The sequence below is a fragment of the Nilaparvata lugens genome, chromosome 6 (assembly GCF_014356525.2).
Source record: "Nilaparvata lugens isolate BPH chromosome 6, ASM1435652v1, whole genome shotgun sequence".
NCBI classification, from domain to species: domain Eukaryota; kingdom Metazoa; phylum Arthropoda; class Insecta; order Hemiptera; family Delphacidae; genus Nilaparvata; species Nilaparvata lugens.
The window spans coordinates 40,651,307-40,668,284 of NC_052509.1; the positions used below are offsets into that span (position 1 = coordinate 40,651,307).

Consider the following 16,978-nt stretch of genomic DNA (forward strand, 5'->3'; position numbering starts at 1 on the left):
TAAAGACATTTTAGTATTTATATTGTCACTCAAATAAAGGGGATCCCAATCATGGTGCATCAACAATGATATTAATTTATCATAATCAATTCTATCTTTTTTAAAATCAGCTTGGCTATTTTTATGAAAATTTGACTCTGAGATAGCAATCGACACAGCTCGGTGATCGGTTAGCAGAGTATCAATAACATAACTACTGAACTCATGATTATGTTTTATTGATCTGAAGAAGATATGATCTATGCATGTTGAGCTTGACGAAGTCACTCTGGTGTCTATATCAATAAGCGATTTATATCCATTACTACTCATAATTTCCAGATATTCGAGCGTATTACTATTATTCATATCATTTATATTGATATTGAGGTCGCCTATTATTAAAGAATCCGAGTCACGATGTTGCTCCAAGAAAGCAACAAGGCCACTCAAGAATTGACTGATCTCAACTCCATGCCATCTATATAAGCACAGAATACTAAATTTATAATTCAAAAGTTCACACTTTAAGAAAATGGAGTCAGATCCATCAATAATTATACTATCAATTTTAGAGCATCGAAGGCCACTCTCCACTGAAACATAAACCACATTATACCTGATGCTGCAGTAAAATCACTACCAGCATGGAAACTCTCATAACCTTCAATATTAAATAATCGATGATCATGACAAGATTGAAGCCAAGTCTCAGACAAAACAATGATTGATGGTAACTTCTTCCAAGAATTATCTATCTTCCAAGATAGCTAGTCATAGACGTGTCTCTTGAAGGGTTGAACTGGAGCACATCTAAGAAATGGGCGATTGCTTGCTATAGAAGAATTTGCATTAACTCGATGTAAGATTAATTAGGTAAGTAGTACTTTATTCGAAATTTATATAGTCATTTTCAGCAAGTATTAAATAATTTCAAAGAAATCGGTGTATCTACTTATACAGATGAAATCAACCATGAGTTTGTTGCTGTTAGGAATAAAAATTTGAAAATAATTGTCATAGCGCTATATAGATCACCAAAGGGTGATCTAGCTCTCTTTTTTAATGCATTAGATAGACTAATTGTATCATTAACTAAATATGTGCATGATCATCACTTCATAATAGGAGGTGATTATAATGTAAACATATTGTATGTTGATTCTAGAAGAACTGAGTTGGTGAATTTTCTCAAATCTTATAACCTGTATTTGAGTAACTTCGAGCCAACAAGAATGAATTCTTGTTTAGATAATGTAGCAACTGACTTGCATCCTGATTTGTTTGAGGTGGCTGTTGAGTCTGTCATGCTAGGAGACCATGATGCTGTATGCTTCAATATAAAGTCCAACTTCTTGAACTTGGGTGTGGATAATGCTTGAAAGCCGGTGAGTCCTACAGTTTTAGAGCAATAACTACGGAGGGAACCAATCATCTGCGTTCTCAACTCTATGGTAGGGATTGGTCTAGTATTCTCATTCACAAATCAGCTGAAGACAATTTTCAAACCCTTTTCAATACATTTTATGAGTTTTTCAAGTGTTCTTTTCCTTTGAAAAGTAGGAAGCCCAACAATGACAAAATTAGTAAGATGAAACTACACTTTGAGTGGTCTGAGGAATGCGTTACTCATCGCTTACAATAAATACAAGAATTTTGGGTCGGAAAATGAAAAATTTAATTATTGGAATTTAAGGAGAATCTATAGATCTGAATTGAAAGCATCTAAACTGAATACCAATGTTAGGTTTATCGAGTCGGCAAGCAACAAATGCTCAGCTGCTTGGAAAATCATTAGAAAAAGTTCAAATCCATATCAACAATGGAAAACATCAGTCTCTCCTGATGCGTTCAATAAATATTTTTTAGAAGCAATAGAGAAGATTAACATTAGTATTACCGCACCAGAAATATCAGCAATCAACTTTTTGGAGTTTTCCCCTAGATCTGATTCAAGATTTGAGTTAAGAGAGGCATCAGTTGAGCAGGTTCTTGCCATTGTTTCGAAAATGAAATCTACAACTAGTAATGATATTTATAATATATCTAGCTCATTGATTTATTCATTCAATTGCAGACCCCTTGAAATCATGCTTTAATGCTTGTATGAATGAGTCAGTCTTTCCGGCAGTTCTCAAACATTCTAGAACCGTGCCCATCTATAAAAAAGGTTGCAAGGATCAACCTGAGAATTTTAGACCAATATCTATCCCTCCAATTTTTAGCAAAATTTTTGAATATATAATTGGGACTCAACTATATGAATATTTGGAGAGTAATGACCTACTCTCAGATACCCAGTTTGGTTATAGGGCGGGCAGATCAACTATTGACGCGGTTAGCTACATTGTCGAAGATATTATGGACTGCTTCAATTCTAAACGTTATGCAGGCCTAGTGCTTTATGACTTAAGTAAAGCATATGATGTTGTAAGCCATGATATTTTGCTGAAAAAATTGCATCATCTAGGCGTGCATGGAAAGTCCCTCAAGCTCATAAAGTCGTATTTGAGTGAGCGTAAACAAACTGTCAATGTCAATAAAGAATTTTCCAAGCCTTGCCATGTACCTCAGGGAGTACCACAAGGTTCAATATTAGGACCATTGCTATTTCTTGTGATGATGAATGATGCAGGTTTCAGCACTGATTCAAGAATAGTTTGCTATGCAGATGACACCTCCATGCTCTCGACCGATTCTGACATTGCAACTCTGAAAGAAAAGATGTCTACTTGTCAAGAACAAGTGAGCCTATGGTTCAGGGCAAATAACTTGTTTCTCAATAGTGGAAAGACACAAGAAATGATCTTAGGTTAGAGACAAGTGGATGAGAGGAATGTGAAGAGTGTGAAGATTCTTGGTATACACCTCGACCAAAGACTAACATGGGGCCCTCATATTCATTATGTATGTTCTAAGCTAAACCGAGTTTTGTATCTCCTACGAAGATTGAAGGAATGTGTTCCTAAAGATTACCTTAGGATGACATACTTTGCTTTCTTTCAAAGTACTTTTTCGTATGGTCTCTCTCTATGGGGGTGTTCTCCTGATACTCATAAAATCCTACTGCTTCAAAGGAAGGCAATAAGAACTATTTCCAATGCTGACTACTTGGAGCACTGCAAGCCATTGTTCATCAATCAAGGGATAATGACTGTTTATAGCTTGTTTGTTCTCATGTTGGCCGTAAATGTAAAGAAAAATATGAATGAGTTTATATGTAGGGAAAATATTCACCACCATTATACAAGGAATAGGCAACACATTGATGTGCCCTATACCAGACTTAATAGAGTTCAGAGAAGTTCAAAGTTGGTTTCTTTAAAAATATTCAACAAGCTACCCATCAATGTGAGAGCCATGACAATAAATGCCTTTAAGAATAGATTAAAAATGCTTCTAACGGAAAATCCTCTTTATTCACTAGCTGAGTATTTTAATATGGATGAAGGGATATTTAACAATTATTTCTGATTATATGTTTTTATTTCCAATTGACATTATACTTGAAAGTAATATTATTGTATTATAGTACATAGAATTTAAGGAATTGACGTGATTATTTGTTTAGATCTTAATTTAATTTATGGCTGACGTTTCCAATTGTATATTCTGTATACTTAAAGGAATAAACTTTATTATTATTATAACTCACTTTTCATGTTTCTCATCGGATTTCTTGTGCTTGCTGTGATGCTTGTGTTTTTTCTTCTTCTTCTTCTTTTTCTGTTCAGAGGACTTGTCATTATGTTGGTCGTTTTTGATTGAAGATACTTCATCCTCCTTTTCACTTTTCACTTCATCGGACTCCTTGGATTCCGATTCCGATTCCGACATGCTGAAACAAATTCAGTAGGCAGCCTACGTTAGTTGTCGAATGCCTGCTGCTTTTCAAAAATAATAATTGGTTCTTTATATACACATTCTAAATTAATGTAATTGATGAAGAATACAAAAACATTTTCAATACAGATAAAAATATGTTTTAAAATAAATATTTTGTCAGACCGCTTGAACGATTATATCCCATAGGCGCTTCTCAAAAGATACATTTTTGCCAACTTCTTAATAAGACTGTGGATCCCATTTACATAGAATAAATATCAGCAATTCAGTAGTTTCCGTCCATGACCGGATGGATTTCGTAAGAAGGTAAAACATTATTTAGTTACTATCATGTTGTGCTATTGACATGAAAGTGTTTTTCATTGAACATATATTCTCAAATTCATGGATAACTACATCTTTGCTACTTTCATTCGAGGATAAAATTATATTTGATGGAGTCTGTTGAATCTAACTATATTAGCCTATTTCAAAATGATAATTGACAGAAGTTTTTGAACAAAAAGTCTGACGAAAGTAAGCAAATACCCTCACTTTAATAGACTTTCCAAGTGGTGTTTGAAAAACTACAGTTACTATAGTCCAGTCAATATAGCCTATACATGAAAAAGGGGACATGCTTGCATTTTATATTGTAGTTCTGATTTTTCAATATATTGTTTGGATACATAAGAGAAGTCCAGAACCAAGTTTTTCATGCAAAATTTCCTTATGATAGATACAGAGTGGCCCAAAACCTCGTATTTTCGGTTTATTTTTCAGTCATTTCTGCCAAATCCTGTAATCGGACAGAAAAATTACTTTCAGCCTTTTTTTAGATCATGAAATTCCCAATAAAATGAGATTATTCGTATCTTTTTAACTTCAATGAGCACTGAGTTACAATTTTTCAAAATTGAGTAAAATTTCAAGAAAAAAAAATCAATTTTGATGAATTTTAGTTTTTGAATAATATATTCCGATTGTTACCATTTAAATTTATAATTCAAAATCCCTCTGGGCGTAATTTTGTGCTCTACAATTTGAGACCAGGTAGAGGAGTAGAGCGCTCTATCTCATATAGATTTCCAGGTATACCTGACAACAATGCTCCTTGTATTTTGGAAAACAGCAAAGTTTTAGCTTTAATCATCATCAGCAACTCTATATTTATCACATTGAGATTTCGCACAATGATATAAGTTCGTCAAGGCGGTTCGAAATCATGCATCATAAGTCGAACTCGATCGGAAAATAGAAAATTCATCCTTGAGAGTAATTTAAACAGTATTTCAATAAACAAAGGAATAACCAATTTCTATATTCAGTAATATATATTGTAACTTTCTAATGGTACTGAAATCGAAAGTATTCTTCATTGTAGTGGAAGGAGGATATACTTTCCCACATCCTTACTAAATTTTAAAATTTTATCCGAAGTATTTCACAAGATACCCAGCTTTGAGTATGGAAATTGGTAATTTTTTTTGTGAATTGAAATACTGGTTAGTACACTCAATGATGAATTTTCTATTTCTCGATCAAATTTCACTTATGATGCATGATTTTAAACTGCCTTGACTAGCTGTGAAGAATGAGCTGTGGTACAGTGAGATCAATGATCATTGTGTCAAAAGTTATGAGTGTTTGAAATTTTGATCCTTTGGAGTCCTCACAACCAAATTGAGTGCATCTAACGGGCGATTCTCATAAAACATGATCTAATGAACTTTATGCTGCGAAATCTCAATGTGATGACAATGGAATAGATGATGATTATTCAAGTCAAAACTTAGGTGTTTTCCAAAATACAAGGAGCATTGTTGTCAGGTGTACCTGGAAATCTATATAGGCCTATGAGATAGAGCGCTCGCTCTACCTGGTCTCAAATTGTAGAGCACAAAATTACGCACAGAGGGATTGAATTTAAAATGTAAATGGTAATAATCGGAAGATATTGTTGATCAAAACCTAAATTTCATTAAAATTGATTTCTTTGTAACTCAGTACGCATTGAGGATAGGAAGTTCCGAATGATCTAATTTTATTAGGAATTTTATTTCATTTTTTTATTATCTAAATAAAAAGCGAGAGCAATTTCTCCTGTTCGATTACAGGATTTGGCAAAAATAACTGAAAACTGGAAAATGAACCGAAAATATGAGGTTTTTGGGTCACTCTATATCTAGCACAAGGAAATTTTAAAGGAAAACTTGGTTCTGGACTTCTCTTATGTAGCCTAACCAAAAAATATATAAAAAAATTAGAACTAAAATATAAAAATGCAAGCACCAATGTAGGCTACATATAGACTGGACTACTACTGTAGTTGCAGAAATAAATAATATCATGACCATGGCATTTTAATAAACAAAATAAAAAATCTAATTAATTTTATCAAATAAAGATCTGTTGTTTTTGATTCAAAACTTCAACAATTTTTCGGGTAGGGGTGTAGAACGGGGGGAAGGGTCAACTGGACGACCATCCCAATCGCCCCCCCCCCCAGGTCAAAGTCCTGGATCCGCGCCTGGACCTACCTACATAGATTAATTGATAGGGGATGTCAAAACAGTTCAACCATGTACTTACTGTATCACATTGTTGTCGATTCGATTTCATAGGATTAGCTCATCAATCTTGGCGAAAATTTGAAATTTTCATTTTTTAAATAATTTTTGATAGCTATAGTGAGGTCCACGTTATAATGGCAGTGTTTTATTAGCAATGGTATTGCTATACTTCTCTATCATTCAACAAAGCGGGTAGGGCTATCTCTTTCTCGCTTTGCTCTGTTGCTAGACCGTCTTTTAGCAATGTAGAATTAATAATTAACAGAATATTTAATCTTAATTATTATGAAAATTCATTATGAAATTAAGGAAGAATATAATTTCTTGCTTAATAAAATATTATTGATTATTTAAAACAAAAATAAACCGTTAATATCCCTTCTACTACCAACGTTTTTTCACATACACGAAATACCAAGTGGGGTAACTGGGTTACCCCAACAAGATTTCTGTTTTATATAATAATTATTCTATATTCTTTTCCATTAATTCATCTATGAAATGCATTACAAAAGCTATTAATATAATTAAAAATAAATTTCTCTTGTTGAAATATATGATTTCAATCAAAAAACTGACAGGACAAAAAATGGGAATTCTATCTTATAGATGTAGGGGAAATGTTGTCAAATAATTAAATTATGGTTATAGAGAAGCAATTTTTTTAAATTTAGATTTCAAGTGATCATTATGAATCAGGTTTGGCAAAAAAATGATAATTGAACATTAAATGTGTATCTCATGTATTCCGATAATGGATGAAATATACTAAAAAATTGCATGACATGGAATACCAAGCGGGTTAATAGAGTTACCCCAAGGATAAAACTGCTAATAATTGAAAAAATAAGAGGAATAAAATGTTTTTATGAGAAAAAACAACTAAAGTGATATGTTTTTAACAAGTACTCAAGGTTTCAATGAAATACGTCAACATTATCTACAAAAAATGGACAAAATGTGGGTTTGGGGTAGTCCAATTACCACGCATGGTAGTAGAAGGGATATTACATCAATAAATCTGTATCAGCTACCGTCTATAGAAGGCATTGACAAGACAGAGGATTGGCAACGTTTTTCTCTATTTTTCACTACTGTCAATATAACGTGGACCTCACTATACAATAGGTTATAATATAGTGCAATCTTGACAAGAAATGCATGCCATGCAAATGTACAATATTTGACAAGGAATCCAATGAAACCTTTTCAATTTCGTAACTTCAATCATTTTAATCCAGATATTGCAAAAAAGTGCAACTTAACTGATGTTAATTAGTGTAGGCTATAGGTAAAAAACTTATAGAAAAACATTTATTTTGATTAGAAATCGACTGACACCGTTGCACCAAACTTCAAAGGGGCTGTTACGTTTCAAACCATAAGAAAAATGTTAATACCCAAAAAACAATAGGCTTACATAGGTCTAGCAATATAAAGGTTATACAGTAGGCCCTACATTAGCCCCTACCAAAGAAAAACACAAGATACCAGAGATGGGTGAATCTCCACGCACAAATGTGGATCAAGAGGCTGAGTCGAGGGTGACCGGACGCCGGGCGCACTAGAGGCAAATTGGCATCCTCTCTCTCAAGGACCTACAAACAGGCCAGAAGTGGAACTCACTTGAATCACGAGTTTGTGCATGGAGAGACCAAACCTCGCCACTGCTCAAAGAAGGGCGGCCATTCAGGCAAAACTTCTTGGGAGAGGTTCTGCAAAGTTTTGAAGGGACAAAAAGAAAAAACCCAACAGTTGAGTGAAACTCCAGGAACAAATGTGGGTCAAGAAGCTGAGTCAAGGGTGACCGGGCGCCCTAGAGGCAACTTGGCCACCCCTTCCTAAGCGGAAGAAGACCAGGAATAAACTTCATGTAGGTCACGGGGACTAATCAGTCTGAAGAGACTGCTAAGCAAATCACACTGGATTGCTACAAGCAACCAGGTGATGAATGGGATGTTAGCATAGGAAAATACTCCTGGTTCTTAAAAAGGACACAGGTATTGGTTTGCCTAACTAACATACTACTTGGGAACATAATAAGCTTCGATTGACTTGTGGGTTCTTTGAACCTTTAGATCCTTGAATCCGTCCCTTTAAAAATAATAATAATAGGCTCTACACATTTCTAAAGACTCTCAACATCATACTTAGGTATGTACTTAGGTAGCCTACCTAATACTCAAGTTAAAATATGCAGATCACTTATTCTTAACGATAAACTTCAAAACCTTTCTTAAATATTATCAAACAGTACTTTATTAAGATATATTTTCTGCTTTTCCAGGGACCAGAAATCAATTTTAATATTCACTGGACTTTGTTACAAATATCGATGATCGATAAATCAATTCGATATTGATTTGTGAACTATCAATAAGTGATGCACATAATTATAGAGAAGCTATCATTAAAAAAATGCAATTAATTTATTCGTATTTCATTATGAATTTGAGTTCAATGATTTTATTTCAATAAATACTTGAAAATATTCAAATTGTTTTATTTTTCCCACCAATCTCGTCAATAAAACTTGAAAACATCACAATGGATGTGAATTTTTCAATATAATTGAATACTACTCTAGTAAAATTTTAAATTCTCCATTTTATAATTCGCCGTTGTCAATGTTTTTGAAAGTGAACCCAACTACAACGCTGTAGTGAGGTCCATGCTGTAATGGTAATGTTTACTCAGCACTGGTATTGCTATCCTTGTCTATAATTCAACAAAGCGGATAGCGCTGCCTCTTTTTCGATTTGCTCTGTTGCCAGATCGTCTTTTTACAATGTAAAATTATAAAATTATTGAAAAATATAATTTATTGATTAATTGACCAAGCAAAGTGAGATTTTAGATTCAAGTCGACGGTTTTGTATTTATTTCTATTCATGTTTATATTAAACTTGAATTTTAAAAAACTTTTGAAGTGAAAATGCACTTACTTTATGTATAGTGACGATCGTTTCGACCTGTTGTTGGTCATCATCAGACTGTGGGAATTCACTCAGATGACAAGGCTATGTGTGGTAAGGGATGAAGGTGGTGGAATAGGTTGTGGTGGGGGTTGGGTTGTTGGATATTTAGTGAGGCGGTATTTTTGAACTTTGGACTATTTTGTCAAAGAGTGTGTGGGAAGAGAAATTTATTTGATCATTTAGGAGACTGTTGGGAAACTGTTTTGTGTGGTTGTAGATTTCGTATTGTTCTAATACATTGAGTTTTCTGCTTTTTTGTGAGATATGGAGGATTTCAAGATTGGTGGCGATGTCTGTGTATGTGTGGTTTGTGGATATAATATGGTCAGCAAAGTTTGAGTGGCTATGTGGTTTATTAATGGCTCTGATGTGCTCTTTGTATCTTGTCTGAAAGTCACGTCCAGTCTGTCCGATATACAGTTTACTACAATCATTACATTTCAATTTGTAGATGCCTGGTTGCTCAAATCTCTGTTTGTTTGTTTGATAATTTTGAAAATGTTTTCTCAGTGAATTTGTTGTTTTAAAGGCAATTCTGTATTTGAGTTTTTTAAAAGATGATGCTACTTTCTGTGATTTTTTGTTGTAGTATGTGAGTGTGATGAATTTTTGGTCATTTTCCATGTTATTTTTGGTTGATGATTTTTGGTTTTCACCAAAAATAACATGGAAAATGACCAAAAATTCATCACACTCACATACTACAACAAAAAATCACAGAAAGTAGCACCATCTTTTAAAAAACTCAAATACAGAATTGCCTTTAAAACAACAAATTCACTGAGAAAAAATTTTCAAAATTATCAAACAAACAAACAGAGATTTGAGCAACCAGGCATCTACAAATTGAAATGTAATGATTGTAGTAAACTGTATATCGGACAGACTGGACGTGACTTTCAGACAAGATACAAAGAGCACATCAGAGCCATTAATAACCACATAGCCACTCAAACTTTGCTGACCATATTATATCCACAAACCACACATACACAGACATCGCCACCAATCTTGAAATCCTCCATATCTCACAAAAAAGCAGAAAAACTCAATGTATTAGAACAATACGAAATCTACAACCACACAAAACAGTTTCCCAACAGTCTCCTAAATGATCAAATAAATTTCTCTTCCCACACACTCTTTGACAAAATAGTCCAAAGTTCAAAAATACCGCCTCACTAAATATCCAACTACCCAACCCCCACCACAACCTATTCCACCACCTTCATCCCTTACCACACATAGCCTTGTCATCTGAGTGAATTCCCACAGTCTGATGATGACCAACAACAGGTCGAAACGATCGTCACTATACATAAAGTAAGTGCATTTTCACTTCAAAAGTTTTTTAAAATTCAAGTTTAATTTTAATAGTGAAAAAGTATGGATATACAACAGAGTAATCATGATTATATGTTTTTTTTTATATTTATGTTTATATGCTCTGCATTTATAGTGATATGCAGCAATGGATTTTCATAAAATTTGACTTTGACACTTTCATGAAAGTGTTTAATGTAAAAGGGTTGGGGTTTAGGTTATTTCAAGTTATATTTCATGAGGTGAGGTTAGGTTTTTGCTTTAAATTTGCAATATGCTAGAAAGGGCTAAAATACAGGTAGAATTATGGTTTTTGATATTTCAAAGGTGAAAAGATAGGTAAGGGGGTTAGGATTTTGCTTTGAAATTGCAATATGCTGGAAGGGAATACAGGTTTTTACAAAGATTTATGTTTAATAATGTTTTAAATATAAAAGGATAGGTTAGGGGGTTAGGATTTTGCTTTGAAATCTAGAGTGTTGAATGTGAAAGGGTTAGGGGTTAGGTTATTTCAATTTACATTCAATAATGTTTCATGAGGTTAGGTTAGGTTTTTCCTTAAATTTGCAATATGCTAGAAAGGGCTAGGAACAGGTAGAATTATAGTTTTTGATATTTCAAAGGTGAAAAGATAGGTTGGAGGGTTAGGATTTTGCTGTGAAATTGCAATATGCTGGAAGGGATACAGGTTTTTACAAAGATTTATTTTTATTGATGTTTTAAATATAAAAGGATAGGTTAGGGGGTTAGGATTTTGCTTTGAAATCCAGAGTGTTGAATGTGGAAGGGTTAGGGGTTGGGTAATTTCAAGTAATATTTAATAATGTTTCATAAGGTTAGGTTAGGTTTTTGCTTTAAATTTTCAATATGCTAGAAAGGGCTAGGGAACAGGTGGAGTTATGGTTTTTGATATTTCAAAGGTGAAAAGATAGGTAAGGGGGTTAGGATTTTGCTTTGAAATTGCAATATGCTGGAAGGGATTATGGGTTTTTACAAAGATTTATGTTTAATAATGTTTTAAATATAAAAGGATAGGTTAGGGGATTAGGATTTTGCTTTGAAATCCAGAGTGTTGAATGTGAAAGGGTTAGGTTAGGTTAGGTTGGGTTAGGGTAGGTTAGGTTAGGTTAGGTTGGGTTGGGTTAGGTAAGGTTAGGTTAGGTTAGGTTTTTACAAAGATTTATGTTTAATAATGTTTTAAATATGAAAGGATAGGTTAGGGGGTTAGGATTTTGCTTTGAAATCCAGAGTGTTGAATGTGAAAGGGTTAGGTTAGGTTAGGTTAGGTTAGGTTAGGTTAGTTAGGTTGGGTTGGGTTAGGTTAGGTTAGGTAAGGTTAGGTTAGGTTAGGTTAGGTTAGGTTAGGTTGGGTTAGGTTAGGTTAGGTTAGGTTAGATTAGGTTAGGTGAGGTTAGGTTAGGTTGGGTTTTTACAAAGATTTATGTTTAATAATGTTTTAAATATAAAAGGATAGGTTAGGGGGTTAGGATTTTGCTTTGAAATTCAGAGTGTTGAATGTGAAAGGGTTAGGTTAGGTTAGGTTAGGTTAGGTTGGGTTAGGGTAGGTTAGGTTAGTTAGGTTAGGTTAGGTTGGGTTAGGTAGGTTAGGTTAGGTTAGGTTAGGTTAGGTTAGGTTAGGTTTTTACAAAGATTTATGTTTAATAATGTTTTAAATATAAAAGGATAGGTTAGGGGGTTAGGATTTTGCTTTGAAATCCAGAGTGTTGAATGTGAAAGGGTTAGGTTAGGTTAGGTTGGGTTGGGTTAGGTTAGGTTAGGTTAGGTTGGGTTAGGTTAGGTTAGGTTAGGTTAGGTTAGGTTTTTACAAAGATTTATGTTTAATAATGTTTTAAATATAAAAGGATAGGTTAGGGGGTTAGGATTTTGCTTTGAAATCCAGAGTGTTGAATGTGAAAGGGTTAGGTTAGGTTAGGTTAGGTTAGGTTGGGTTAGGGTAGGTTAGGTTAGGTTAGGTTAGGTTAGGTTGGGTTAGGTTAGGTAAGGTTAGGTTAGGTTAGGTTAGGTTAGGTTAGGTTTTTACAAAGATTTATGTTTAATAATGTTTTAATATAAAAGGATAGGTTAGGGGGTTAGGATTTTGCTTTGAAATCCAGAGTGTTGAATGTGAAAGGGTTAGGTTAGGTTAGGTTGGGTTGGGTTAGGTTAGGTTAGGTTAGGTTGGGTTAGGTTAGGTTAGGTTAGGTGAGGTTAGGTTTTTACAAAGATTTATGTTTAATAATATTTTAAATATAAAAGGATAGGTTAGGGGGTTAGGATTTTGCTTTGAAATCCAGAGTGTTGAATGTGAAAGAGTCAGGTTAGGTTAGGTTAGGTTAGGTTGGGTTAGGGTAGGTTAGGTTAGGTTGGGTTAGGTTAGGTAAGGTTAGGTTAGGTTAGGTTTTTACAAAGATTTATGTTTAATAATGTTTTAAATATAAAAGGATAGGTTAGGGGGTTAGGATTTTGCTTTGAAATCCAGAGTGTTGAATGTGAAAGGGTTAGGTTAGGTTAGGTTAGGTTAGGTTAGGTTGGGTTAGGGTAGGTTAGGTTAGGTTAGGTAAGGTTAGGTTAGGTTAGGTTGGGTTAGGTTAAGTTAGGTTAGGTTGGGTTAGGTTAGGTTAGGTTGGGTTTTTACAAAGATTTATGTTTAATAATGTTTTAAATATAAAAGGATAGGTTAGGGGGTTAGGATTTTGCTTTGAAATCCAGAGTGTTGAATGTGAAAGGGTAAGGTTAGGTTAGGTTGGGTTAGGTTAGGTTAGGTTTTTACAAAGATTTATGTTTAATAATGTTTTAAATATAAAAGGATAGGTTAGGGGGTTAGGATTTTGCTTTGAAATCCAGAGTGTTGAATGTGAAAGGTTTAGGGTTCAGGTTATTTCAATTTACATTCAATAATGTTTCATGAGGTTAGGTTAGGTTTTTGCTTTAAATTTGCAATATGCTAGAAGGGCTAGGAAACAGGTGGAGTTATGGTTTTTGATATTTCAAAGGTGAAAAGATAGGTAAGGGGGTTAGGATTTTGCTTTGAAATTGCAATATGCTGGAAGGGATTACAGGTTTTTACAAAGATTTATGTTTAATAATGTTTTAAATATAAAAGGATAGGTTAGGGGATTAGGATTTTGCTTTGAAATCCAGAGTGTTGAATGTAAAAGGGTTAGGGTTTAGGTTATTTCAATTTACATTCAATAATGTTTCATGAGGTTAGGTTAGGTTTTTGCTTTAAATTTGCAATATGCTAGAAAGGCTAGGAAACAGGTGGAGTTATGGTTTTTGATATTTCAAAGGTGAAAAGATAGGTAAGGGGGTTAGGATTTTGCTTTGAAATTGCAATATGCTGGAAGGGATTACAGGTTTTTACAAAGATTTATGTTTAATAATGTTTTAAATATAAAAGGATAGGTTAGGGGATTAGGATTTTGCTTTGAAATCCAGAGTGTTGAATGTAAAAGGGTTAGGGTTTAGGTTATTTCAATTTACATTCAATAATGTTTCATGAGGTTAGGGTTGGTTTTTGCTTTAAATTTCAATATGCTAGAAAGGGCCAGGAAAAGTGTAGAATTATGGTTTTTTATATTTCAAAGGTGAACAGTTAATGTTGTTTATAAAAAGTTATATTTTAATTGAAAAAGAGTAAACAATTACATTGTTTACAGGAAACTATATTTTTATTAAACAATAGGTTGTAAAAATAATTTACGAAATGTAGGCTATAATTCCTCTGTAGTAGGTTAGGTACGTAAATCGTTCTACAAACACACACACACAAGATGAGACAGACCAACATAATATAGGTGTTATTAATTATAAATTATAATTATTATATTGTTTACAATCAAGTAAGAGATAAAATACTCACCTTGAAAAACAGAGCTTCTTTGAAACACAAAACAACAACAAGAAATAGATTTTTATAGAGCTAAATTCAAAGCGTTTTGGTAATTTGGTTAGGCTACGCGTTTACGCTTTACGCCATTATGGATTCTGTTCTTTCTATATAGCTTTGAGCTGTTCGGCTAACGTTACTAACTATTACGGCACAATTGGATCTCAACTATTTTCAAGATATCGACTCAATATTCTTTTCAAATGAACGAGAAAGACAAAATAGGTGTCGCTAGCTAAATAACAATTCAAATCCATAAAATTAAACTTATTTACTATTAATTACAAATATTGGATTTTGCCTAACCTACAATCTTTTTACTAGCACTATGAAGTGAAAAATAACTATTAGAGTGGTTGTTCTCTGAACTCTGCTATAGTTTGAAAGTTTGAAACACACTGTACAGTCGCTCATCAGTTTTTATAATTGCTCAATGACAAAGATTCCGTTCCTCACTTGTCCGATTACTGATTGAAGATTTGCAGAAATAATTTTGATTTTTTACTTTCCTTGCCCTATTACCATAGGTAAGTAAAGTATTGCTTTCCAAAAAAATTTAAGTTACCCTAATTTCATGTTTTCTATACGTTTCAAGGTCCCCTGAGTCCAAAAACATGATTTTTGGGTGTTGGTGTGTGTGAGTGTGTGAACCAACGAGCTAAAATATAGTAAACTATAGAGTGGCTGAGAGCCGCTATCCCTGTTACGAATTGAACATGGGCAGCCATGACAGAGAGAGGCAAGAAGCAGCGGAAAATTTGAATGGCCCTATTTATATAATGGAAACTTGCATAAAAGACAAGGTGCAAATCAGTTATATTTAGTTGATACTACATTGAATTTCCAATGAGCATTTTTAATACATGTATTAAAGTTGAAAAAACACTTATTGGTCTGGCCAGAGAACTCAAATTGTAGCGCCAGAATGCCCGACTGTAGCTCTGCCAATAGCAGGCTTGTGTTTGCGCCGGCACAGACCGTCCTGCTGCTTGGCATTGTGGATGTTTTTTGTAAGTCTTCTCTGTCTTGTTTTTCGTCGGCCCGTTTTTTTGCAAGACCAAATTTGTGTTTGTCTGTCATGTAATTTTCGATCGGAAATTTCTTGTAAATTGTTTGAGTGCCGTGTGTGTGAATTATGAATATAACAGCGTAAATAGTATTGAATTGAATTAATTTGAATCGGATTTGAATTTATAAAGAATCCAGTTTGTGCTTTGTTCAAAACACAGCACAAAAAATTTAAGGTACCCTAATTTCATGTTTTCTATACGTTTCAAGGTCCCCTGAGTCCAAAAACATGATTTTTGGGTGTTGGTGTGTGTGAGTGTGTGAACCAACGAGCTAAAATATAGTAAACTATAGAGTGGCTGAGTGGCCGCTATTCCTGTTACGAATTGAACATGGGCAGCCATGACAGAGAGAGGCAAGAAGCGGCGGAAAATTTGAATGGCCCTATTTATATAATGGAAACTTGCATAAAAGACAAGGTGCAAATCAGTTATATTTAGTTAATACTACATTGAATTTCCATTGAGCATTTTTAATATATGTATTAAAGTTGAAAAAACACTTATTGGTCTGGCCAGAGAACTCAAATTGTAGCGCCAGAATGCCAGACTGTAGTTCTGCCAATAGCAGGCTTGTGTTTGCGCCGGCACAGACCGTCCTGCTGCTTGGCATTGTGGATGTTTTTTGTAAGTCTTCTCTGTCTTGTTTTTCATCGGCCCGTTTTTTTGCAAGACCAAATTTGTGTTTGTCTGTCATGTAATTTTCGATCGGAGATTTCTTGTAAATTGTTTGAGTGCTGTGTGTGTGAATTATGAATATAACAGCGTAAATAGTATTGAATTGAATTAATTTGAATCGGATTTGAATTTATAAAGAATCTAGTTTGTGCTTTGTTCAAAACACAGTGCATAACCTGCAAGTTGAACGCAGAATCAACGAAAAGGCAGCCCGTAAGCAAGAACCTGTCTATTCCCAGATTTCATCCCACCCTGAACCTGACCAAAACAACCAATAAAGGCTTCAAAGGGCATGTAGTCAAGATTGGAATAAATTTGGTGAGTTTTTTGCTCTTTTTATTGTTCATTAAAGTTTGGGGCATTGTTGGTTTCATATTCTGCAGTGAAATGTATGTTATTGTTCATTTCTGAGAGGAGTTGATCACATTGTCTGGCATTTCCTTTGTAGAGTAGTATTATGTTATCAACATATCTTTTCCAATAAATGATTTTCTCTGCATGTTTATTTTTGTTTCTTCCATGTATTGCAGGAAAATTTCAGCTAGTATACAGGAGATTGGGCTTCCCATTGGAAGGCCCTCTTTTTGACTGAAGTATTTTTGATCATGAGTGAAGTAATTTTGTGATGTTATGATTTTCAATATTTCTATTAGCTCTCTGGTGTGT

General features: G+C 33.9%; 1 protein-coding gene across 1 annotated transcript in view; it reads right to left on the bottom strand.

Moving 5' to 3' along the window:
- LOC111056204 (serine/threonine-protein kinase PRP4 homolog) overlaps positions 1 to 14,911 on the bottom strand; it is a 68,028-nt gene extending 53,117 nt beyond the window's left edge. Inside the window, exons 1-2 of the mRNA XM_039431454.1 lie at positions 14,541 to 14,911; positions 3,635 to 3,817 (exon numbers count right to left, since the gene is read on the bottom strand). Of these exons, the coding sequence (XP_039287388.1) occupies positions 3,635 to 3,816 (182 nt within the window). The 5' untranslated portion in view covers position 3,817; positions 14,541 to 14,911. The remainder of the gene's footprint in view (positions 1 to 3,634; positions 3,818 to 14,540) is intronic.
- Positions 14,912 to 16,978: the final 2,067 nt, after the last annotated feature.